The 27,610-nt window shown below is 34.7% G+C and overlaps 2 protein-coding genes and 1 pseudogene across 3 annotated transcripts in view; 2 read left to right on the top strand and 1 right to left on the bottom strand.

Moving 5' to 3' along the window:
- LOC148941796 (uncharacterized) overlaps positions 1-27,610 on the bottom strand; it is a 539,516-nt gene that overhangs the window by 316,539 nt on the left and 195,367 nt on the right. The gene's annotated exons all lie outside the window — the stretch shown is intronic.
- On the top strand, positions 1,275-8,444 carry LOC148941800 (uncharacterized; annotated as a pseudogene). Its single transcript, XR_016143178.1, has 2 exons — positions 1,275-1,423; positions 5,669-8,444. The product of XR_016143178.1 is annotated as an uncharacterized LOC148941800 (transcript).
- LOC148941799 (uncharacterized) lies at positions 19,086-20,327 on the top strand. Its single transcript, XM_089103580.1, has one exon. The coding sequence runs from the start codon at positions 19,086-19,088 to the stop codon at positions 20,325-20,327; it is 1,242 nt and encodes a 413-aa protein (XP_088959706.1).

Here is a 27,610-nt window from a genome sequence, read left to right as displayed (position 1 = left end):
GGTAGTTACAAGTTTATGATTTCAGTTCCTGACAGAAAAGTCATTAAGAGCTTGAAAAAATTCCAGGCACTAGATGGTGTTGATAGTTTTTTTTTGTCAAAACCAGCGCCAGTTCCCACTCCTATAAACTACTGCTGCACTTTGGGTATATCCCACAAAAGACTTACCGTCAATTTTTTTTTTTGTAATTTATTCGCTGTTGTCTAGCTCAAAACAATAGAAAACAAAAACTCTTGGAACAAACAATGTCTAATAGCTCTTGTTCATTTGAACTAAAGTTTGATTAATTGTATTTTCAAATTTTTCTGTTTTCTTTTTCTTAAAAGAGAAAGGCTTTTTAAATTATTCTCAAAATTTGTGAAAAGGAAGATAATTAATGAAATTTATTGAAATAATGTTTAGATTATCACTCTTCAGTTTTGTTTGAGGGTTTCGTTTTACCACCGTTTTAAATTTTGCTATCTGTTTTTGTTGCTTTCTTGGGTTTTGGAGGCTCATTGTTTAATTTGTTGAGTAATTTGTTGAGATTGTATTTTCATAGCTTTTTAGGGTTTCTTTTTCCTTTTTATTTTTGTTTGTTATTGTAGGTGTTGAAGATCCTTCAACAAGTGCCACCGAAACCCTAATGGAAACTTCAAATTCTCCTCTATCAGCAGAACATCAAAATCTCCCTGAGGCTGTTTCACCTAGGATTTCCACGTCACTTCTAGAATTTGACTCCCAGGAAGTTGACAGAGACTATCAAGGTATAATTAAAAGAATGAGTTTTTAATGATACAGAAAAAAAAACTTGTTCCGGGGGTTTTATTTTTGTTAAGATAAAGCATAAAACATTACATATAGCTTCAAATATCGTAACTGTAAGTTTTTACTTAAATTAAAAATGTTAATAACGTTAATAGCGTTAAATACAAAACGATTTTAAGATTTAATGTTGTACACTCTTTTTTATATAGGCTATAAGTTGTACAAAATGACAAAGTGCCAATTAATTGGTCACTCTAGTTTTGAGTGACTATGAATCTGTTTCTATTCATAAACATTAACTACTGGATATGAAAATCTGTGAATAAAACTCTAAATTTCTGAAACTTGGTTCGTAACAATCAAATCTATCACTCTTGAATTTGTTCCTGCATCTTCTTATATCTAATTTTTCAAAATTGTAAACTGATATTTGTGTGCTCTGTGGGTTTCATTCTGTCTGGGTAAATTATTCAAACAATTTTATTATAGATTGATTTTCTATATGTTATTTCTTCTTATTTTGTAGAAGCTGAAGCTGCTTTATCAATTGATACTGAAACGATGAGAGAAACTTCTAGTTATATTCATTCATCTCAGCATCAAAATCGACCTTTGGATATTTCATTGGATATAGCATCTGAGACAGACTCACAGGAACTGTATAGAAATGACGAAGGTATATTTGGAATTATCAGTGATACTTTAAATTCAGGATTATTAAGGATAAGTTTTCGAAAGATTTTTCTTACCTAACAAACCAGTTCCAGTTCCAGAAATTTATTCCAGGATATATAAACTACCAAATAGTGTGTTCACCCTTTTTATTCTCCAAAAAGTATCATCGGATATTCAGAAATCCGTCGTCCTCTTCTGTAACTATGTCTACTTTCAGTTAAAAAAAACAATCATTCAAGAAAGTTCTTAAATGTATTGATGGGTTTTGGGAAGTGCGGTTACTTGAGCTAAACGTTTTTCACGGTTTTAGTATTTAAATGGTATTGCCAAAAATATTTTGACATTAAAATAAGTCATTAAGTGTTATTGCCAAAAGTCTATAGTAAGGCTTAGTTTACGTTTCGATTCGTAAGCAAGTAGATCAAAGGAATTTAAATACAAAGTACTGAAATAATATAATGCTAAATGTGGGTCTTGAGCCTCTCAACATTAATCTAAAAACTTTCTTTTTAAGTAACTAGAAAGTTGCATTTTGAAGACCAATTTTCTGTCGAACATGATGCAGCTTCAGAGAAAAATTTCAAACAAGACTAAAGATACACAAGTATAGAATTAAACTTTAAATTAAATTAATTATTAAATAAAACATAATTACTGGATTATTTGTCGCTTATTTTTTTTTCATTAGGGACTTCCTTTTTTTTTTCAGAACTATTTACAATGTGAGAAAGCTAACTCTTGTCTGGCATTATGAGTTTATCAATAATAAATGATAGTTTTGATAATATTATTTTTAGTTCATCGGTGTTAAACTAAACTGTCACTACCGGAAGATTCAGCTGTCTCGGGAAGATTATTAATATGTGAATTCTGATTCAAAAATAATATTATTTTTTTTAAATTCAGATGGACCTAATATGTTTTATTATACAATTCATTTTTTTGAATTCTGGAATAAAAACGAAACACCTTTAATATAATGTCAAGTCGAAATAAAAGTTTTTTTTTATTTAAATTCTACAAAACTATTCTCGAATGATTTGGAGAAAGATAGACATTCGGCATGGAGAGCTTGACGAAAAAATTATTTATTCAAACCTTTCACCTACATGTTATCTTTCACTTACACAGATATGGATTATTTGGGCGCGCTAACGATATTACTATTTTAATATCGTAGTGTTACGATACCAATGTAATTTGTCAATAAATTCTCCCCTAGAAAAAAAACCTTACCTAAAGTTTAAACCTTGTATTTTTTGCCCATTTTCATGCTTAAATGGTCCTCCCTGGTCTATTACACACCAAAGGACAGCATCAATAATTAACTGTGAATTTCAAATAAGGCAAAAAGAAATATTTAGAAAAAACTATGAATAAAGTTCTAAGTATTATAATAGTATTATAATAAACCAAATAGAGTTCTAGTCTGGAAAGCAAGGCCGTATCCAGGGGGGGGGGTTACCCGGTTTGAACCCCCTCCCCTCCCCCCCCCCCCCGAAATTTTTGACCGACTGGAAAATAAGTCGAAAATTAGTAAAGCCTAGGTAAAAATCAGTAAAATTAGTCGAAAACTGAGTCAAAAATTAGTAACTCCCCCCCCCCCCCCAAAAAAAAGTAAAAAATTAGTAAAACCCCCCTGAACAAAAATCCTGGATACGGCCCTGCTGGAAAGTGCTTGATAAGTCCAACAATGGGGCAACGCTTGCCCCAGTTGCCAAGCTATAATGCTTGCCACAGCGTATAGCCCCCTCTGCGCTATCATTTTGCCACCACTCTAACAGACTGCTTTGTATCCTTCCGATGGCAACCTTACTCATATACCGTCCCAGTTGCTGATTAATAGTACCTACTGACTCTTTTTCCTCTGTAGTTGCAGTTGCAAGGATGTTATCAAATCGGCTGTCAATCAAACTTTATTTGCCTACTCCTTTTCGTTTGGATGCAAGGGTGCGGCTCGGGTTTTAAGTTTGGTGGGGGAATTTCAAGAATGTGTCGACAGAATCGTTCAGTATTCTGACAAATGCGTACACAAGCTATATTTCCAAGATAAATTGGTAAATTTTCCAATATGTTGACATGTGGTGCCGAGACCTTGGACCTCCTCCTCCTTAGCTGTATCACTGACTGGATGTCATGGTTTTAATTAATTGAATCTTTCATCCACACAAGTGAACATTCATTAAACAGAAATGTTAAATGATGCTGCATCTGGTTCAAGTTCAATCATTTTATTATTAACATATACATGTATATAATTGATATAGGCCCATGGGGAGACAAGCTCGAAAAACTAGGCCTAGACAAAGATACAATAAAAAATTTTACGGTACAATACAAAGATAATTACGACACAAAGATACAATAATACAACAATAATATGAAAGTAGCAGCTAGTCCAGGATCCAAATATAAATATAAATATATAAAAAAGAAAAGAGAGATCAATATTATTAAATATAAATTCATACTAAAAGATAGCCGAGAGGCCCACATTCACATAGAACAACAATCCAAATAAATAACTTAATCATATTAAAAAGACACTTAATTAAAAATAATCCTGAACTAAATGAAATTTAAGATTCCTTTTTAGTAAATGGATAGAAAAAAATTTATCAATAAAATCCTTGTGAGCATCCCAGCACCGGGCTATTGACACAAACGGGGCGAATTTAGATCTCTAAGTACTATACTTGTCAATGTAGATACTCTTTTTTTGTTGCGTGTTATAACGATGTAAATCTTGTGATCGGGAGAACAAACTTTGATTGAGGTAATATGGCGGTAAATTTTATTAATGTCATAATTAAATTTGAAAATAATTGCTCCAAAAGTAAATTGTTGAGAAACTGGAAGTATATCTAAATAAGTATATAAAGATGCTGTAGAAGACTTATTTGGAAGTGAAATAGGTGATGAAATAAAAAGTTTCAGGATTCTTACTGCTTTATTTTGTAAAATCTGTATTGGTTTAATATGGCTTTTAAATGTAGATAAAGAAACTAGAGAACAATAATTAATATTAGACTGAATCAGAGCAAAATAAATGCTTCGTAAAGCAGAGTAGGGCAAATAATGCTTCAACCTCCGCATTAAACCAACATACCTTGAAATCTTTAAGCGTATATTTTGAATGTGTGTTTTAAAAGATAATCTTTCATCAATCATAAGTCCAAGTTACTTTATCACATTCACCCGAGATATTGATAATAGATATTTTGAAGAAGTAACTCGGGTAATACGAGGGCATATATTTGACTTCCTGCCGTAAATTATGAAATTAGTTTTTGATAAATTCATAGCAATAAAATTTGCAGAACACCATTCAAGAACATTGGAAAATGCAGTATCAAGTTTTGCCTCCAACTCCTCATCATTCCTCTCGTAAATTAAAGCTGCCATATCATCAGCAAAATGTGTGCTGAGACATGGGATTGCCAAAGCGCGGTGAAAATCATTTATATAAACTAGAAAAAGCAGAGGACCTAGGACAGAGCCCTGAGGCACCCCAACCCTGGAAGACTGAGGAACAGGCGAAGAGAGAAAATTACCTCCATCTATTCGTTGCTTTCTCTTATCAAGATAAGATTTAAATAGAACCAACGCCAGTCCGCGCACACCACAATTATCCAATTTACGAAAAAGAATACAATGGGATATTGTATTGAATGCTTTTTTAAAATCCAAGTATATTGTTGCTGGAATTTCACCTCTATCTAAGCATTCATGAATATATTGGATGAGAGCAATGATAGCGTGCTCAGTATTGTGTCCAGACCTAAAACCAAACTGGGAATTTGTGAAAAAATTAAACGATTTAAGAAAGTCATAGATCCTCTTATAAATTGCCTTCTCAAATATTTTAGAAAATGCTGACATTGACAACGTGTATTGACAACGAATATACTTTGACTTCATTTGATTCTCCTCTGCTGCTATCTCCACCACAGTCAGAGTTAGATATTGAATATATCCCAACGAAATGTAAAAAAAAAAATTTTTTTAGTAAAGCGGGTCCAATATCCTTAATATTTTACGTAAAAACGAAAGAAAAAAAATCGGCCGATATCCAATATTTATTTCCTGATGTCCGATGTTGACACTGACCCCCATATAGGTCTGATAATATCAGCTGAGCCCGAATTGTTATAATGCTAGTTTCTAATTATTTTTTCTTATTTTAGATCGTTTTTCTTATTTATTAATTTTGGTAAAGAAATTTAATTATTTTTTTTTACTACAGGAATGATGCATTCTACTGTGTGCAGGTCTGATGGTGTGAGTCAGCCAATACTCTTTGGCCCAAAACCTATCCTTAGTGTGAAAAAACTGACAGAGAGGGCTATTGAAGAATTAACTGTTGGAATCTGGCGTTGCGGCTCCTGTGGAAAAGCAGAGAAATCCCTTTTGATTCTAGATCTTCACATTGACACTGGTTGTGAAGAGCTTTCACCAATAGAGTGTGATGTCTGCCCTACAGTAGTTCGTGATTACAGCAATTTTGTTGTTCATTTCATGGAACACCAAATGGGAGGGACAAGGAGATGTGCCATTTGTTTAAGAGAATGTATTGATGATATGAGACAACATCTAGTGTTACAAGGTCACATTTCACCAAACATGTCGGAACTAGACCTTCAGATGAATGAATCACTAGTCGTTTCACAAAATCCTTCCACTAGCGGCTACTCAAATTCATCTAAATTAGAATCTGGAGAAAAAGGTTTGGACGATAAGAAAAGATACTTGGATTGTCGGTTGGACTGCAAAAAGCATAGAAAATTAAAGAGGCATAAAAGTATACACACAGAAAAAAATATATATAAATGCGATCTATGTAAGAAATGCTTTTCTTCATCACGCAACTTGAAAAGGCATCAAGTTGTGCACACAGGTGAAAAGCCTTTTAAATGTGAGATATGTAAGAAATGCTTTTCTACGTTAAGTAATTTGAAGACGCATCAAATAGTGCATACAGGTGAAAGCCCATTTGAATGTGATATATGTAAAAAATGCTTTTCTTTGCCAAGCCATTTGAAGACGCATCAAATAGTGCATACAAATGAGAGGCCGTTTGAATGTGATATATGTAAGAAATGCTTTTCTAGATCAAGCTATTTGAAGGAGCATCACATCGTCCATACAGGTGAGAGGCCATTTAAGTGTGATATATGTAAGAAATGCTTTTCTAGATCGAGCCATCTGAATAATCATCAATTTGTGCATACAGGTGAGAGCCCATTTAAATGTGAAGTATGTAAGAAATGCTTTTCTAGATCAAGCCATTTGAATAACCATCAAATTGTACATACAGGTGAGAGACCATTTGAATGTGAGATATGTAAAAAATGCTTTCATTCTCCAAGCATTATGAATAAGCATCAAATTGTGCATACAGGTGAGAGCCAATTTAAATGTGAGATATGTAAGAAATGCTTTAATTAAACAAGACATATGAATAACCATCAAATTGTGCATACAGGTGAGAGACAATTTAAATGTGAGATATGTAAGAAATGCTTTCTTTCACCAAGCATTTTGAAAAAACATCAAATAGTGCATACAGGTGAGAGCCCATTTAAATGTGAAATATGTAAGAAATGCTTTTCTTATTCAAGACATTTGAAAACTCATCAAATTGTACATACAGCTGAGAGCCCATTTAAGTGTGATATTTGTAAGAAATGTTTTTCTACATCAAGCTATTTGAAAAAGCACCAAATAGTGCATACAGGTGAGAGCCCATTTCAATGTGAGATGTGTAAGAAATGCTTTTATTGAACACGTCAATTAAAAAAACACCAAACTATGCATACTGGTGAGAGCCCATTTAAATGTGAGATATGTAAGAAATCCTTTCCTTCATCAAGCAATTTGAATATTCACCAAAGACTCCATAAAGGTGAGAATCCATTCAAATGTAATTTATGAAGGAGAACATTTTCAAATCTGAATCTGAAATAAAACCCAATCTGAAACTTAAAAACCCATTCTAGGAAGAAGTCTGATAGTTAATAGTTATCAATAAAAACTTTGGATGAAAATGGATTTTGTAGACAGAAGTGGAGATAGAAGTTACAAAAGCAGAGTCAGTGCCTATTTTATTCCTTCTTACTGCCTATTTTGCCTTTTAATTTGTAGTGCCGGGTAAAATATCTTCAAATGGGTAATTTTAGCTCAAATAGAGTTTTTTAGTGTTCAAAACGCATGATTATCAGGATTTTGAATTATTACACAATTTAACAATAAAAACAAGGTTCTGTGGTGTCTTAGTGCACGAAAACCTTAAACGCCCGTGTCCATTCTGTATTCCTATGGGACCCCTCCCCCCCTTCTTACTCATGGCTTGTAAAGACCAGAATATAACCTATGCTTTACTGAAAACAATTCTTATTTCGAGGCAGATGTTTTTATTTCACACAATTAAAAAAAAATTACCATCATAACCAAGATTACTGAAAAAATAATTCAATGTGATAGATAGATAGATTAAATGTGGATCAACCATTAGCATATGTGCTGATACTCATTCATGAATGTAAATAATTTTGTTGAAAATCCTCATTATGCCCTGAAAATTTTGACTTATTGCTCTAATCTGTTCCTAACATACTGTTGATACATCCTTTTGACAAACTGTTTGTAAACAGTGTGTTTTGATTAGTTCAACTTCCCTTTTGATTTTAACTAAAAATTTTATGGACTAAAGGCTCTTAGCTACAGTGTAAACACTGTATTAGGGAGGTACCTAGAACTAGGAGGTAATAGCGTCATATAGACGCTATTATGGTGGAATGAAAATAAAGCGTTGTCCAAACATGATTGAGCAGGTTAAAAAAAATACCTAGTTCCTATTAAGGTAACTGCCTCGAATAAGTAAAATCATCGAAGGCCCCCAAGATTACAAAAGGCTACAATTTAAAATGAGAAAATAATATATAGTTAATAACCATTCCCTATCCTCTGAAGCAATGCCGTATCTAGAAAATGTTTATCCATTGCATGGACTTATCTTCGATATAGCCTGTACCGCTTTCAATGTTCTGGGGGGGGGGTCTATCATTGGGAGACCCAGCGGGTAGATAGAAGATTTCTACATATGCCGCTCAGTTCCGCCAAGACTGGCATAATCCCTGCAACACTTGGTACGGTTTCGCCATGTTTGGGACACTTTGGCCACGCTTGGAATGCAACACCTGACGTGTGCAGTTTTCTAAAAGTTGGCACCCCTAAAAATTCAAAGACTAGCAACATTTCATCCAGGAACTAATTTGGGCCAAAAAGCAAGTACCTCATTTCTCAAGTACATAGAAATTTTAGATAGAAATAGAAATCATAGATACAATAGAAATAATAGTTGTTGTAGTGGCGTGTACATCTTGCGTTTGAGTCAATTGATATCCGCCTCATCTTTCCCTGAAATCTACAACTTAATATTTTAAGCCACTTCTGAATTTAGCCCTTTTGACAATCTGCATGAACATCGTGTGCTTTGATTTTGTTCAACATTCCCTGAAACCTTCACTTGACCGCCATTGACCTTTTTAGGGACCAAAGGTTAAAATCACCCCCATCCCCCCAAAAAATACTATGTGTAAACAATGGGCGAATTGCATAACTTACAGCCCTTGCCTCTTGGGCGTTGGACCGCCTCTTGCCTCTTGGGCGTTGGGCGTTGTGGTTGGACCTTTCAACTGTGCTGAATAAAATGGCTATCTTGAAAAATTTGATTCAATGAACTTGGGGGAAGAGGTGTGTCAGAGGGGATTGCTAGCCCTTCTATCGCTTTTAACTCTCAAAGAGGGCATTACTTCTTTGGATTTCCAATCAATGCGGTCTTTCTGAAGCCTTTGATGGTGATTGGGTGTATTATTTATCCTAGATGATTGGGTGGGTGAGCAGGGTTAAAGCCTTGTTCTCTTATCTGTCTGAACTACTAAACCAGGAAAGGAGTTTATTTGTTTTTACCAAATAGTTACCTTTAACACATTATAAACTAGGGTTGTATCCAGACATTTGAGGATGGTAGAGGGGCAAAGGTAAAGTTGTATTGGAAGCCACTTCATGGAAATGCTACTAATAGAAATTCTTGAGTTCTAGTGGAGTACTTCAATCGAAGGAGGAAATAAACTGAAATAAACATGAAAAGGTTCAGAATCCGTTTTTAAACTGCATTCGTTTACATTGATTTAAACTGTCTAAAGATGTAACCACTAAAGTTCTCAAAACTTGTTCACAAAACTCGTTTTGTATAGTTAGCAAATATTATTTACACCTCGTTATTCAGCAATCCGATGAAAATCACGTTGTTTTGTACATAGGTCAATGCTAGCCCCAAGAAAAGAGCATTACTAAGCCTTGAACTGAGATTAGCTTTTGAGCTGAGGCTCTCTAGAATAGGGACTTTTAAAGATTGAAAAAGGGTGTATTTTACCTGTTTCCCTAAACCTGTTTCAAAGAATTTTTCCTGGGATAGTCCAAACTATTCGTTTGACTTATAGCAATAAATCTGGGTGAGTCACGTTTTAATGGTTACTAGAAAGCTGTCTTCTGGTCGCCTTTCTTGGGCCAAGCAAATAGCCTACATGTATATATCCATATATGTTTTAAGTATTCTTTATGCTTTCTGTGTTGATTTTACTCTGAAGTGTGAATTAGGCGTGTAATTAGGTACATAAAACAAATAGCTATTACAAAACTCAAATACATAAGTAAATTAAGTTTAAAAAAATCATAAAATTGAAGTATTTCAATTGCTTGGATGCATTATATGTTGGACCAAAGATACTGCTCTTTATTTCTAGAATAAGTAAAAGCTGGACAGCAATTGTTACAAAAAGCTTATGAGCAGTCTTCTGTTCAATTGCTTTTGTCTGAAATAAGTCTTAATGTTTGTAGAATAGCACGTTAATGCAAGCGGATCTAGTGAACAGATAGGATCTGTCACTAGATTAGTCCAAACTAGGCACCACTAGTTCAAACTGCCGTTGTTGATCTCTGTTCCACGACCGACAGTGCTGATCTTCTCCACAGATGAAAACCAATGCCTCGAGTGTTTGTCAGCTAGCCACTCATTCTTTTGTTCTTCCTTTTATTGTTGGGTTCTAAGGAAAATTCTATTTTATCTTTAAATCATCTTTTTTATCTTCAAATGGCTCACAAGACTGATAGACTATTTGAGTTTTTCATCAGTTTGAGACTATCTCAAGTCTTTAATCGCTTCCACAAAATTTATTCAAAGATCAATAGACTCAGAATTTTTTTCTGTGGAAACGTTTATTTTCCATAGAGGAGGGAAGTGGATTTCCCGGCATCATTTGAAGAAATTATCAAACAAGTTAAAAAAGACAAGTTTTTTCAACTGAAAATTAGGAGCAGTATTAAAACTTATAAGAATATAAATTATTCTGTGTGTGAGACGGGCTACTACCTCCTCGATACTTCGCTTTTTACGCTAAAGTTTGACGTTTTGTTGTAGTTGTTTAAGACTGCCTCAAAAACATAAGGGCCGGGCCGTTTGATCAGAATCAGAAGGTTTTGTAAAAGCACTGAAAACTTTAAGGTGAAGAGCAAGGGATGGAGATGAGGGCAATCCCTTTTCGTATATGGTATTATTTTTGTTAGTTTGAATTTATAATGTTGCCCCTTACTTTGAGTTGACGAAAGTTTTTTATTTATTTAATTCAATGAAGGGTAGACATATTCCTAAAACATTATTTACCCTTGGAAAATGATTAATGATCTCAAAAAATGATTTACAACATCTCTCATATAAGAGATTGCTTGTTATTAACTGAATTAAGTTCATAAATGTGTACTAGTAGTGGAAAAAGTATAAAAAAAAAGTTGGTAGCTTACATGAACAGTGTTGATGTGTTAAGTTGTTCTGTTGAATATGTGAATCTGTTGTTAGTTTTTCTGTTGAATAAATACATTCAATGTTTCCCTCAACATGGGGGAACCAAACTTTTCATGTTTTCTATATTTTGGAATCCTCTATATTAGACTATTGCTTCATTATGGTTGAACCCCTCCCCCAAGGCTTAAATATGGTTCCATCATGAGAACCCTAGTGGCAATGAGCATTGTTTTAGTTGAGACTAAAATATTGTATATATTTTTTTTTATTTTTTTTGTATTATTTGGCTTATTTGGCATAATCAATGAACAAGCGACAACATCTTATTGATAGGACAAGCATGTATTTAGAAAGGAAGCATTTAAGTCTGAATTTGAAAAAAAATTAAGTGCTGGCCCTGAAATAAAAAAAAATTAATTGCTAATCTAAAAATTAGCGTAAGAATTGAGGAAAGGTGATGAAAGAGAAGGGTTGAGATCGAGGAAATGCGTCTGGAACTGGCGTTTTTGCTGCTCCGTTTTTGCAAGATTTTCTGGGAAATCCTCTAAATTTAGGGAATATTAAAACCCATAGGGCACAGTGGGCCTATTGGTAAATTCTTACGAAGAGTTTATAAATTTGTGTTGTAATTTGTACAGCAAAAAGTAAGTTTAATAAAATATATAGATAAGTTTTCAAAAGGGAAGCCTGATTCTCATATCTTCACTGCGAGCCAAGTAGGTATGATTAATGACTCAAAGAGGCATAAACAAGTTCTTGCCACCGGGGCCGTCACGTATGCGGGGGACCCCCCTCCTAATGTTTTTGGTCACTAGGTAAACATAAAGTTAGCAAAAATTGTGGCGATCTGCACCACGATTTTTCCGACGCCCCTCAAATTCTCGGTGGCTTAATAAAGACCACGAAAATACTGACATGTAATCTACAGGAATTTTGAACTTGGTCGGTAAATGCAGCAGTTCTTTCGACTGCTGCCTTGATTTTACAGAAGGTGCCCCAATTTTCCACTTGGTTAAATAAACAACATTAAAATAGTGACATAATCCAATATAATATAGTAAATGCAGCGGTTTTACCGACTCTTGCAGTGAATTTACTTATTGGGCTATTAAAAGATGGCGAAGGAAGAAAGTATATGGATCGGGTAAAACTAGCAAAACCAATTGAGCCGGCAACTTGATTAATCTGTTCGTTATCAATCATCACCTCTTGAACTTCACTTATTACCAGTCTTAGCTATTTCGTCTGCTTGATATCAAATTTAAAATATATCATTGCACTTTGAATTCCAAAATCCTTGAAAAATTCATTTATTTTTTCATTACAAATATCGGGGATAATTATAGTCCCGTTCTTCTACCCATTAAAGTGTATCCAAGATTCTACAATTTCTGCACAGATTAGTTATTTTTGCTTTATCAAAGTACTTAAATTGTATAGTTAACTGCAAACAGAATATTATTGAAATCTGATGACAATCTCGTCAGAGTCCTTAAATCATTGATCAGAGCATAACAAAGAAATGATTGCAAGAAAAGAGTTTAAGAAGTCAAATGAAGGCCCTTAGATTTTTTAAAATCCAATCTTGTCAAAAGATGGAACATCTTTGCAGCCTAATAAGTCAAAAATGTTGCCGGCTTTATTAAACGTAGTCAAATTCCAAGCGTAGTTGCCAGGTGGTGGGCATTTGGGCGCTTTTTTTAGTTGATCGCGTATGGAGTTTTTCAAATTGGCTCATTGCGCCGATTTTGCGCATGTCGAAAAAATGCGGCGCAAAGTGGGCGCATTTTGCCTTCACAATAAAAATGATAAAACTAAAAATTTTAAAGTCTAGTGTTTACTGACAACTTCTACTGACAGATTCAGGAATCTGTCTATAAAGCCAGGTGTAATTTTCAGAACCCCGTAGGGATTCTCATATCGCATTCCAGGCTCCATGATGACCAAAATTTTCAATTAACCGCGTGAAAAACTAAATGGGAGAGTACTCAAATTTTGATAAAAAAAAAATACATAGAAGAGTGGGAAAAGCTTACCTTTGTTCGACATAGCTCAAGCAGCTCTTTCTGTCTTAAGCTTACCCATCAGCTACCCCTTTGTCGAGAGAGTGTTTTCTGTTATGAATCTTGTCATACAAAATTCGAAACAGGATGCACCTTAAAATGCTTAACTCCACTGTGACCATCCGACTTAGGCTAAAGTGACAGGGAAAGTGCTGCAGGGACCTTGATCCTACACCCGCTATGCTGAATAGTTTTACCATTGACAAGTATGACATTAAAAAACCATCCAATGAAAAGAAAATGAAGATGAAACTCTTGAGAAAATTTTGGGCGATAGAAGGAGGGCTTACTGTTTAACTTTGAAAATGATCTTGAATACTAGTCGAAGATAAATACAGTATATGATTAAAAATGTACAAAACTAAACTCTAAGTTCATTAAAAGAAAAACACAAATAAAATAATAATCGGAACTGTTGAAAATCCATGCCAAGTACAATTTTGTCTCATATGTATGTCTTCGACTTCTTTTTCATGACAAAATCTCAGAACATTATGTTTAGCCTGTAACTTTATAGATAGTTGCATTAATAACGGCCAGTCTAATTTCTTATCTTTGACTTGGTCGTTATAATTTATATTTTGAAAGCTACGAAACATTTTGTTCTTATAACTAAGATTGAGAATTTATATCTTTTTGAAGCTTAGAATTGCAATGTCTTGAAAACATTGTATAAAGAAGTAAACTTTGATGTCACTTACTTAAATGACATTTTGGAGAGAATAGACCTTCAAGGATCATGCTTCTCTTTAGTTCTACATTAGAAAATCTTATCTGTTAGTTATCTTTATCGAATGCGCCCTTAACTTCCACGTTTTTGTATGACTTATCTATATTGCAAGACTAGTATACTGAGTACCTATTTCTTTTTTTAGTTTTTTAATCACAGTTTCTATTGTTGATAAGGAATAGTTCAGCATATTAGCCAGAAAGTAATGTAAAATACCATCTTAGATATTAGCAAATATTTTTTTAGTTAGATCTTGTTTAATTCCCTTTCTTGTTTAGTTCTCTGACATACCAAAGAACTGAGGAAAATATTTTTCCTGTCAAGCCAGAGACTGAGAACAGAAAATTTCGACCACAAAAGCGCATATAATCTGTCGAAAAATGCCTCACTGCTTCAGATTTTGGAATATGGTGCCTAAATCTGTCAATGAAGACTGAATCCTACCAATTTTGAGTTCTAATATTCTGAAGAGCAAAATTCACACAATCTGGTAACAATGTTTCTGAATTTCCGTTTTTTTTTTTTTTTTTTTTTTTTGCACTCATCCCTGCAAGATCTAATTTAACCTGAATATCTGATAAGTCAAATATGCTTCCAACAGATTTAAAATGATGCAAGTTAGGCACCATATTCCAAAATCTGAAGCAGTGAAGCATTTTTCGACTGATTAAATGCGCTTTTGTGGTCGAAATTTTCTGTTCTCAGTCTCTGGCTTGACAAGAAAAATATTTTCCTCAGTTCTATGGCTGATGGATCTATTGTGGATAAATGCTGATGGATCTATTGTGGATAAAAATTCTTCAGCAAATGCCTTCAATTTGTATTTCACCACTCTTCCTTCAGTTCCCATTCAACCCAAGAATAGAGTAAGTAGTTTTCCCATAGCAGAAAAGTCATTTTTCCTTTCCCCATGCAGTGATAGTGAGATTTATAGTATTATTTCCCAGCTTCCAAGTAGCCGTTCAGTTGATGGTTTTGGTTTGAGCAATAATGTTCTTAAAAAAATTGGTCAGTTTGTTTCTAACCCCATTTCACACATAACTAACCTCTCTCTTTCTTCTGGTGTTTTCCCTCATTTATTTAAAGTTGCAAATGTTTTACCTTTACATAAAAAAGGTGATTTATCTATAATTTCAAATTATAGACCAATTTCTCTTCTTCCTGTCATCTCCAAGTTTGTTGAAAGAGTAGTGTATTGTATACTCTCTTCATTTGTTTTTAGCACTAACACAACAGCAGGACCTTCTCTCATAACTAACTATCAGTATGGTTTTCGTCCCACTTTCTCGACCTCGTATGCACTCTCAGATGCAACAGAGTTTGTGCGTGTTAATCTGGACAAGGGCTTGTGTGTTTTGGGTCTATTTCTTGACTTTTCAAGGGCCTTTGATATGGTTGACCACTCTGTTCTTTTGTCTAAACTATCTTCATTTGGAGTGCATGGAGTCCCACTAGAATGGTTAAGGTCTTATCTGTCGGGAAGATCTCAGTATGTTTCAGTTAATGGTAATTCTTCCACTACTTTGCCTATATTGAAGGGTGTCCCACAGGGCTCTGTGCTTGGACCACTTTTGTTTTTAATTTATATTAATGATCTCGTTGATGGTCTTCATCCCCTTGTGCACCCTATTCTTTTTGCTGATGACAGTAGCTTTTTCATTGCTGCAGTGGACTTGCCATCTGCCACTTCCCTAGCTCAACGTCTTCTTGATAAAGTAAAAGATTGGTGCTGGTCAAATGGTATGACTCTCAACAGCAAAAAAAGTGCCATTGTACACTTCAGGACCCCTTATCGTATGAGAGACGTAAGGGAGCCAATCATCCTGAGTTATGGGAATGATGTTATACTGCAAGCTGCTATGGTGAAATTTCTTGGTGTATATCTTGACTGTTTTCTCTCTTTTAAACCTCATATAACTCACACCCGTTCCCTCATCTTCCGCCAGTCTTCAATGTTGCACTGGGTTAACTCATTTCTTCCCCCAGATGTTATGCTTTCTCTTTATTATGCTTTTATATATCCTTACCTTTCTTATTGCTGCTCTGTCTGGGGTAATACTAATAAATCTCTTCTCTGATCATTTCAAAGATCCCAAAATAGGGCAGTGAAGGCTACTTTTCTTCTCCCTCGGCTTTACCCTTCCTCTGATCTTTATAATGATACTGGAATATCTCCGCTGGATCGTATTGTGAGTAAAAGTAATCTTTATTTAGCGCATTCTGCTTTTCTAGGTACACTTCCACCGCCTCTACAGCAATTTTTTTCACGGACAGGCTCAGGTAGGTACTCTACTTTTCTACGTAGTTCTTCTTGTAGATTTATTTTGCCCAAACGTTCATTTACAGCAGCCCAGAGGTCTCCTGTTTATAAATCAATTCAATTTTGGAATTCAATCTCACCGGATGTCCCGTTATTTCTGTCTGCAAAGGCAGTTATTCGTCGTGTATTTCCAGTTTAGTAATTTCTCTCTCCTTCGTTTATTTTCCCTGTTTGCTCTTTTCCTAGTGTTTCTCCTTTTGTATTTTTCCCTTATATATCGTTATTCTTTTTTTTTTTTTTTTTTTTTTTTTTTTTTTTTTTTTTTTTATTGTATGGTATTGTTTATTCTCTTTAATCTTTATTTCATATATATTGTTTGATTTAGAGTAATATTTATGGTTGTCTTAGTACTTTATTATTGTATTGTAAGGCCCACAACAAGCCAAGCTTCATGGGCTAAATAATTTTTCTTTACGTTTGTAATATAGTTTAGTATTAATAAAATGATTGATTGATTGATTTGATTGATTGATGTCAAAATGGTTTTGACTCTTAGTATTGCATGGGAGTGCGGTACGATAAAACGGAGTCAATTTTCAAAAAGAGCAAAAAATTTCACGCTAGATGATACTGATAACTGATACTGATAAATGATACTGATAACTGATACTGATAACTGATACTGATACTGATAACTGATACTGATAACTGATACTGATACTGATAACTGATACTGATAACTGATACTGATAACTGATACTGATAACTGATACTGATAACTGATACTGATAAATGATAACTTATACTGATAACTGATACTGATAACTGATACTGATAAATGATACTGATAACTGATACTGATAACTGATACTGATAACTGATACTGATAACTGATACTGATAACTGATACTGATAACTGATAACTGATACTGATACTTATAACTGATACTGATAACTGATACTGATAACTGATAACTGATAACTGATACTGATACTGATAACTGATACTGATACTGATAACTGATACTGATACTGATACTGATACTGATACTGATACTGATAACTGATACTGATAACTGATACTGATACTGATAACTGATACTGATACTGATAACTGATACTGATACTGATAACTATACTGATACTGATAACTGATACTGATAACTGATAACTGATACTGATAACTGATACTGATAACTGATACTGATACTGATAACTGATACTGATACTGATAAATGATACTGATAATGATAACTGATACTGATAACTGATAACTATACTGATACTGATAACTGATGATACTGATAACTGATAACTATACTGATAACTGATAACTGATAACTAGATGATACTGATAACTCAATTTACATGTACCTAGTACGCCAATTCCGCTTCCAGGCCACGATGTGTTGAAAAATTACACAGCTAAATAAAAATAATGTTTTAAGAAGGGTTTTTTAAGCGAAACCATTTTCTTGTAAGAGAATGTAGAGTAAGGTAGATTTAAGTGTGAGAGTACTTTTTTAATTGTAGGTTCTATATATCTAGTACCACAAAATAGTTCTTACTTGTCTGAAGACACGTGGACTATACTACATGAAGAAATGTGATTGATTCAACAGAAGTTTTCGGGGAACCGTCTGGTTGTAGTAGGGGATTTTAATACCTATACTTCGAATGTATTAGAGATAACTCCTGAATTTTTTTCAGATGATAATGCGGACGTTTTTTAATATGTCTTGTTGAATCCCCCGAGCCGTGAAGATAGGTCTAAAAGACTGATTATTTTGGGAAGAAATTTATGGCCCGACAGCGAGGAGAATGGTTTATCAAATCGTAATGGAAGATTTGGTAAGGACAGAGGTAGATGTAAGGACACATGCTTTTCCAGGGCAATTGCCAGTGTTATAGATTAAGCGTTGGTGGGTATGGAGTTCGCTGCCTGTGTTGTTGATTTTGAGGTTCTCCGCGTGCTGGGTTCGGATCATTTTCCCATAAAACTTTTTCTCCAACTTTCCAGGATGTTTAATGTTCCTTCTCTCCCACATTCTGGTCGTACATCCCGAGCTCAAGCTATAATGCGGTTACGACAAGATTGGACTAATGAAGAAACAAAAACGCTGAAAGATAAGTTTTGTGCTCGGAAGAGATTTTGGATAAGTTAAAGGTTTTATGTGAACTCTATTCAGACCCTGAAATAATTACTGGCTGCCTGTCACAAATCCTCCATGAAGAGGCTGCTCGGGTCCTGAAACGAATGCCTTCGAAAATGGGTCCTTTTGATAATGACTGCAAACTTAGTAAGTTGCGGCTATTTAGCTTACTAAATAAGGTAAAAAATGCAAATGGCCAAGAGAAACGACAAGAAGCCCTATCAATATTTCGATGAGCTAGAAAAGAACACAAGGCCTGAGTAAGGAGGACGAAAGCAGTATGTGTTTTCAAGCTTATAGATCGGCACGTATGAAGGAATTCTGGAAGTATTTACATGGGCCACGTGACCAATCAAAAATGATCCTCTGGATAAGTTGCATACATAGGTAAGAAAAAAAAAATCGGATTATATCCTATATTTATTTCACGATATCTGATAATGACACTGACCCCTATATTGATCCGATAATATTGGCTGCCCCATATATCGGTCGAGTTTGAAGTGCTAAAATACCAGTTTTTACGTTAGTTTTATTTATTAATTTTAGTTAAAAAAAAAATTTTTTCAATATTTTGTCTTTTGTTTCAGGGATGATGCATTCTACTGTGTGCAGGTCTAATGATGTGAGTCATCCAATACTCTTAGGCCCTAAACCGATCGTGAGGGTGAAAAAACTGGCAGAGAAGGCTATTGAAGAATTAACAGTTGGAATCTGGCGTTGCGGCTCCTGTGGAAAAGCAGAGAAATCCCTTTTGATTCTAGATCTTCACATTGACACTGGCTGTGAAGACCTTTCACCAATAGAGTGTGATGTCTGCCCTGTAGTAGTTCGTGATTACAGCAATTTTGTTGTTCATTTCATGGAACACCAAATGGGAGGGACAAAGAAATGTGCTATTTGTTTAAAAGAATCTATCGGTGATATGAGACAACATCTAGTGTTACAAGGTCACTTTTTGCCCAAAATGTCTGAACTAGACCTGCAGGAAAGTGACATGCTAGTCGTTTTACAGAATCCATCTGTAAGCGGCCACTCAAATTCATTAAAATCGAAATCTTATGAAAAAGGTTTAGAAGATCAGAAAACATGCTTGCACAGTAAAAAGCACAGAAGATTAAAAAGACATAAAAGTATACACACACAAAAAAATATAATTGAATGTAATCTGTGTAAGAAATGCTTCTCTTCACCGAGCAGCTTGAAAAGGCATCAAATTGTGCACACACGTGAAAAGCCCTTTAAATGTGACATATGTAAGAAATGCTTTTCTTTATCAAGCCTCTTGAGCAGGCATCAAATTGTGCATATAGATGAGAGGCCATTTGAATGTGAGATATGTAAGAAATGCTTTTCTTCATCAAAATATTTGAAACAGCATCAAATTGTGCATACAGATGAGAGGCCATTTGAATGTGAGATATGTAAGAAATGCTTTTATTCATCAAGCCTCTTGAGCAGGCATCAAATTGTGCATACAGGTGAGAGCCCATTTGAATGTGATGTATGTAAGAAATGCTTTTCTACATCAAGCTATTTGAATATCCATCAAAGACTTCATACAGATGAGAGGCCATTTGAATGTGAGATATATAAAAAATGCTTTTCTCAATCAAGCCATTTGAATAAGTATAAAATAGTGCATACAGGTAAAAGGCCATTTGAATGTAATACATGTAAGAAATGCTTTTCTTCATCAAGCAATTTAAATATCCATCGAAGACTTCATACAGGTGAGAAACCATTTAAATGTAATTTATGCAAGAGAACATTTTCAAACAAGTTGAACCTGAAATATCACCTAACAACCCATTGTAGGAAGAAGTGTGATAGTTAATAGTTTATAATACAAAATTTGGATGGAATAGTAATTTTTGTAGAAAGAGGTTGAGATAGACGTTGAAGAATTAAAGCTGTTCATGCAAGCTAATTCTCAGATCTGAACTAAGGCATTGCTCTATGTATCAGTGAAAACTTTCTGGTTTTTCTTATTCTTTGACAAGTAAGGTTTGATCTCCGGGAAATCTTGTATTTGTAAAACTACAGAAGCAGACCCAGTGCCTATTTTCTTCTCTCTCTTAATGCCTATTTTGCCTTCTAATTTCTAGTGCCTGGTAAAATATCTATTTAAATGGGTAGTTTCAGCTCAAATAGAATTCTTCAGTGTTCAAAACGTAGGGTTATCAGGATTTTGAAGTATCCAACCATTTAAGAAGAAAAATCAGGTCCTGTGGTTCTTATCTTAGCGCAAAAAAAGAAATGAAAAGGGTTAGTTTGTAAATAAATTAGGTTCAAAAACGTCAAAAAGCTTTATTTTCGAATGGTTTAAAAACTAAGAAAAAATTATAGTCCTTTCGACATAAATCGTTAATACTCAATTATATTGTAAAATTACTACATATACGAGCCAAATTATTATTTTAAGGTAAACTTGCTCCCGAAAATTTGCCAATAATTTTTTTCTTTCTTTTTTTTAAAATTTTATCGTTTTAAACATACACCCAGGGGAAAAAAATTACAAAAAAGTGTAAAACCAATTTGTTTATCAAAAATAAGTGCCCATGTTGCGTCAAAATGGGACACCCCCCTCTTTACTCATGCCTTCTAAAGACCAGAATATAATTTATGCTTTACTGAAAACAATCCTTATTTTGAGGTAGGTGTTTTTATTCCTCGCAATATAAAAAAAAATCATCATAACCAAGATTACTGAAAATATAATGGAATAGATTAACCATTAATATACGTGCTGATATTCATTCCTGAAAGTCTAAATAATTTTGTTGAAAATCCTCATGTCCTGAAAATTTTGATTTATTGCTCTAATCTGTTCCTAACATATTGTTGATACATCCTTTTGACAAACTGTTTGCAAACCGTGTGTTTTGATTTAGTCCCACTTCCCTTTTGATATTACCTAAAAGTTTCTTCTTAATATGCTTAGCACAGCTGCTAAGTATATTAAGATGCTAAGTATATTAACAGCTGCCAATAGAAAAATAGAAAAAGTCGAAAAATAGAAAAATAGTAACAGTCCCAATAGAAAAAGTAGTTGTTGTAGTACATATTGCATTTGAGTCAATTGATAATCCCCCTCATCTTTACATGAAAGCTACAACTTAATACCTTAAGCCACTTCTCAGTTAAGCCCTTTTGACAATCTGCATGAACATCGTTTGCTTTGATTTAGTTCAATATTCCCTGAAAGTCTTACTTGACTGCCATTGACCTTTTTGGGCAGCAAAGGTTAAAATCGCACCCATCCCAATGAAAAATACTATGTGAAAACAATTGGCAAATTCCATAACTTACAGCCTTTGCCTCCTGGGCTGTGGTTGGACCCTTCAACTATTCTGAATAAAATGGCTCTCTTGAAATTTGATTGGATGGACTTGAGGAAAAGGTGCGTTAGAGGAGGCTGGTTGCCCTTCAAGGTGCGTGAGAGGGGGCAGGTGATTGGGTGGGTAAGTATGGTTAAAGCCTTGCTCTCTTATCTGTCTGAACTAATAAAGTACGAAAGTAGTTTTTTTTTTACCAAATAGTTACCTTTAATACATTATAAACTAGGGTTGTATCTAGACAATTGGGGATGTTAGAGGGGCAAAGGTACAGTTGAATAGGAAGCAACTTCATGGAAATTTTACAAATAGAAATTCTTGGGATCTAGTGGAGTACTTCAATCGGAGGAGGAAATAAACATGAAAAGGTTCAGAAATCGTTTTTAAACTGCATCTGTTTACATGGATATAAACTGTCTAAAGATATAAAATCACCAAATTTCTGATTACCCATCGTAAAACTTGTTTTATATAGTTAGCAAATATTAGTTACATCTGGTTATTTCAGCAATCTGAAGAAAATCCCGTCGTTTTATGCAAAGGTCAATGCTAGCCCCAAGAAACAGCATTACTAAGCCTTGAACTGAGTTTACTTTTTGAGCTGAATCTCTCAGGCATAGGCACTGTTAAAGATTGAAAAAGGGTGTATTTTACCTGTTTCAAAGAATTTTTCCAAAGACTTCACTGAAGTATTTGAATTGCTTGGATGCATTATATGTCGGACCAAAGATACTGCTCTTTATTTCTAGAATAAGCGAGAACTGCTTTCGTCTGAAATAAGTCTTAGTGTTTGCAGCATAACACTTTAATGCAAGTTGATCTAGTGAACAGATAGGATCCACCACTAGATTAGTCCAAACTAGACGGCACTAGTTCAAACTGCCGTTGCTGATCCCCATTCCATGACCGGCAGTGCTGATCTTCTCAACAGATGAACACCAATTTCTCGAGTGTGTGTCAGCTAGCCACTCAATCTTCTGTTCTTCGAGTTATTATTGGGTTCTAAGGAAAATTAATTTTATCTTTGAATCATCTTTTTAATCTCCAATTGCTTTCAAAACTGATAGACCATTTCGTTCTTTTGTCAGTTTGAGAATGTCTCAAGTCTTTAATCACTTATACAAAATTTATTCAAAGATCAACAGACTCAGAATTTTTCTCTTTGGAAAAGTTTATTTTCCACAGAGGAGGGAAGTGGATTTCCCCGCATTATTTGAAGAAATGATCTAGTTTTATCAACTGAAATGTATGAGCAGTATTCAAACTTGAAAGAACAGAAATTGTTCTGTATATGAGAGGGGCTGTTCCCTCCTCGATACTTTGCTTATTATGCTAAAGTTTGACGTTTTGTCCCAGTTGCTTAAGACTGCCTCATTAAACATAAGGGTTGGGCCATTCGATTAGAATCAGAAGGTTTTTTAAAGATACTGAAAACTTCAAGACTAAGGGCAAGGGATTGAGAAGTCGGAAACCCCCTTTGTATATGGTGCTATTTTTGTTCGTTTTAATTTTGCTCCTTACTATGAGTTGAAGAAAGTTTTTATTTATTTAATTCAATGAAGGGTATACATATTCCTCATAAATGATTTACGATTCAAAAATGCTTAATGATCTTAAAAAATTATTTAAACAATCTCTTAAAGAGATTGCTTAGTATTAGCTGAATGAAATTAATAAATGTGTACTAGTAGGAATAAGTATAAAAAAAAGTTGCTAGCTTACATGAACAGTGTTGATGTGTTATGTTGTTAAATCTTGTGAATATTGTGGGCCATTCGATTGGAATCAGAAGGTTTTAAAGGTACTGTTTTAAAGATACCATACATTTTATTGTTGTTAGTTTTTCTGTTGAATAAAATACATTCAATGCCCCCCCCCCCCCACATGGGGGAACCAAACTTCATCTTTTCTATTTTTTGGCTGTTTTACAATCCTGTATTGTAGACTGTTGCTTCATTATGGTTGAACCCTCTCCCCCCCCCCAGGTTATACATTGGCACAATGTATATATATTTTTTTTTTAGACCAGCGCACTGTAGCGAAAGAGCTGTCGTAGAAGCTTTGAAAACGGCTCATTCGATTGGAAATTCGAAAAGGACTAAATTTTAGTATTTTAAACTAATCTTAGTATGAAAATTTTTCTCTTTTTTCATTCCAGTAAGCAGTCATTTACTAAACTTGATTTGAAATTTAAGAACAGATTCCACAGTGTTGAATTGAAAGGCGTTTGGGAAATTCCGTATATCTGGAAGCCCGAGAATAAAGCTTAGAGCTATAGTGTCTATATTGCTTTCTGAATCAAGATAGAAATATGTTTATTGCTTTCCTGATTTAACTTTCCCGACAGATGAAGCTTTTAAAACAAGCAGAAAATGGATTAACATTGTGTAAACTACTGATCCTATGTTTTTACTTTAGAACATATATTTATTGAAAATACTAGACTCGGACAAATTACGAGATTAATTTGTGCTGGTGTATTTAACAGCTTTTGTTTGTACGTAGAACAATTTGTTTGCAATATAAAACTAGAGGTGCATAAGTCCTATTGGGCTTTAATAATAGAGACGAAACCAGTTTTGGTGTTAGATATAATAATAATATTTTATTACCTGTCAAAATCAAACAAAAGAGACGGAGTACATAAAAATACAAGAAAAAGATAAACAAGACAAATATACGACAAAATACATAAAAATACAAGTTTAGACACATTGTAATACTCACTAGCAAGAAAAGACTAGTTAAACCATAGAGAAAACAAAAGCTCTGAGTTCTACTGGCAAAGGATTTCCTAGCACGGATGGCTTTTAACATTATTATTGAACTTTGAGATCTGATTAAGGATAGCTGAACTTGGGTCTGCTATATTATAATTCCTAATAAGAAAAGAATTTCGGAACCAAAGCGGGAGACGAAGTAGAAACTTGGCATACTGAAAGAAAATAGATCGAAGTTTACGTTTATCGCTCTCAGGAAAAAATCTCCAAAAAGGACTCACATACAAAAAGTGGGGGAGTGCAATTGCATTATAAAGGCGAGTTGAAACTTTTCTGTTGAACCTCAACTTATTCGAAACAATTCTACATTATGCAAAACCAATTCGCTTCTGTAGATGGTCGATAAGCAGTCAACGGGTTGCTTTTAGAATTGAACCGATAGGAAGGCCAAGGTAAGTAATGAACTGGACCGGCTTAACATTTGTTTTTCCAAGAGCAATCTTAAAACCATAGGGGACTGATTTCCAGTTAAAAAGCAGGATTTCTAACTTTTCAACTCTAATCCGAGCTGCTTATAATCATTCTGGAGGATATTAAAGTTTCGTCTATACCCGAAACAGTGCGACTTGAATTAAATATATCATCCGCATATGATATTAACGAAACATCGCAGGACACAAGTTGTTTTACATCTTTCTTGCCCTTGGATTAATGTATTATTAAAAGCAGTAGATGAAGTTATTGCCCCTTGTCGAGCCCCTTTTTTAACCAGGACAGCAGGATTATTTTTTTTTTTTTTTTATGATTCGGATGCTGATGCGAGAGCTTAAGTTTGGCTTTCAGATTTGTATACATATTGTTTAAAGGAAGAAGGGTTCCTTTTCCTTTAAATGACACAATTTATTTATTATTGTTAGTTTTTGGTTTGTTTGTTTTATACCAGACACTTTTTATAGAAGGAGCTGTCGTAGAAACTTCAAAAGTGAGTTATTTGTTTAGAAATTGTCGTTTTTGATAGTCAAAAGTGATTGGAAGGCAACCAGCCCCCCACGCCAATCATTTCCCTTATACATCCAATTTAAATTTTGAGAGACCCATTTTGTTCAGCGTATTTGGAAGTTCTGGAAATTATATTTTGAGGGTGATCACCCCTGCCCCCCCCCCTCAGAGCCCTTGGCGAATGGGTTTTAAGTTATGTCCTGTGAGTTTATAAGGATTTTTTAGATATATTTTTAAAGATCATGTAACAAGGCTATTGAGGTTTAAACAAGCCGTCAAAGCCTGGGGCAAAGGGTTTTATGTTATGCCCTGGGGGAATTTAAGGTTTTTATGTAGAACAGTTTTAGACTTTAAAGGAGTCTCATTTGGTCGAAAATTAGAAGTTACTGTTTCCTTTGTCGAAAGTTGTAGTTTTCTTTTGAGGGTTAAAACGCATACCCTCTGGCATGGGTTTTAAGTTATGCCCTGTGAGTATATTAGGTTTTTTATAGATCATAAAACAAGGCTATTGGGGTTGAAACAAACCATCGAAGCCTGGGACAAAGGGTTTTAAGTTATGCCCTGGGGGAATTAAAGGTTTTTATGGAAAGGATAGTTGTATAGACTTTAGAGGAGTCTCATTTGGTTGCAAATTGAAAGTTATAGTTTCCTTTTAAGAGTAGGACAACAAGCCCCCCCCCCCCTTCCACGCCAATCATTTCCCCCAATACATCCAATCAAACGTTAAGATAGCAATTTTTGTTCAGCATAATTGAAGGGTCCCACCATTACGTCTGTGAGGTTGACAACCAGCCCTCAGGGCAAGGGTTGTAAGTAATGCCCAAGGAGCGTATAAGCTTTTTATAGAAAGGGTGGTCGAATATACTTAAGAGAGTCTCATTGGAAAGGTTATCAGAAGTTTAGTGCTCTTTTTAAGAGTCAAAGTGATCAGAAGGTAGTTATACTGCCCCTCCCCATCGTGTTTTCCCGACATGCAGACAATAGAAATTTTGAGATAGTCATTTATTCAAGATTGTCGTGAGATCATATAATAAGGCTGAGCATGTTAGGTTTTTATGGAAGGGATCGTAGTATAAATTTAGAGATGGCTCATTCGTTGGAAAATTGGAAGTTCTAGTTCTTATTTGAGAGCCAAAAATGATAGAGGCCACCAACTAGCCCCCCCCCCCTTTAACTACACCATATTGATGAAACGCATCCGATTGAAATTGTGAAATATCCATTTTAAAGCAAGACAGTCCAAAGAACATATAACAATGCCTCAAGGATTGACACCACCCCACAGAGACCTGGGGCAAGGGCTGTAAATTGTGCCCTGTAGGCATATAAGGTTTGTATGAAGTGGGTTATCTTATTAACTTCAGATGGGGCTCATTTGAATTGCAACTGGAAGCTATTGTGCTCATTTCAAGAGTCGAAATTGATTTGAGAGCAACCAGATGAACCCCCTCCCCCCCCCCGAAGACCATCATTTCCATCAATGGGAATGTATTTTTATTATTAGTAGTAGCAGCAGTATCAATAGCAGTAGCAGCACATACATTTTGTCTTTTGGTCAACTGAAATCCTGTTATCCCGGAAGTTTGTTCTTGGTATGATAAAGCGTTCTAAAATATTGCTGATACGCCTGCATCAGCAAGCTGTATGCACATAATATGCTTTTATTTAGTTCAACGTTTCCTTAGAGGTTTATTATAATATTCTTAGGCTTAGCAGTACCCGCTACAGAAGTAGTAGTCTGTCGTGGAAAAAGTTGGGTAGCAATGCTACAGGGCAGTTTTCAAATTTGTTGGCAGAAAATACGATTTTTACATGTAAAAATAATTTTTGCCAAGAAAAAAGCTGTCAAAACATAACACAAGCACTATGCAAACAGGTGGGTAGCACAGTAGTAATGCCACTTGACAGTTTTCATGGCCTAGTAAATTGTTGGCAGATTTGGTCTGAAAAAACCAGTGCTTCCACTATCCCCGAAATTTTTGGGGATTTCCCCAAAATTCTGCCTCCTCGAAAAAAAGTTCCTAAAAATCATAAAATTCGTTTAGGGTTACCACCCCTAGTGA

Source organism: Artemia sp. Qi Xiang Cuo, chromosome 17 (genome assembly GCF_049724085.1).
Source record: "Artemia sp. Qi Xiang Cuo chromosome 17, ASM4972408v1, whole genome shotgun sequence".
Classification (NCBI taxonomy): domain Eukaryota; kingdom Metazoa; phylum Arthropoda; class Branchiopoda; order Anostraca; family Artemiidae; genus Artemia; species Artemia sp. Qi Xiang Cuo.
The sequence above is the reverse complement of the archived record's forward strand: the minus strand, read 5'-3'. Positions and strand labels throughout refer to the sequence as shown.

What these genes read in the sequence shown, in the direction of transcription:
- LOC148941799 (XM_089103580.1), top strand. Translation starts at nt 19,086, where the DNA reads ATGCATTCTACTGTGTGCAGGTCTAATGATGTGAGTCATCCAATACTC.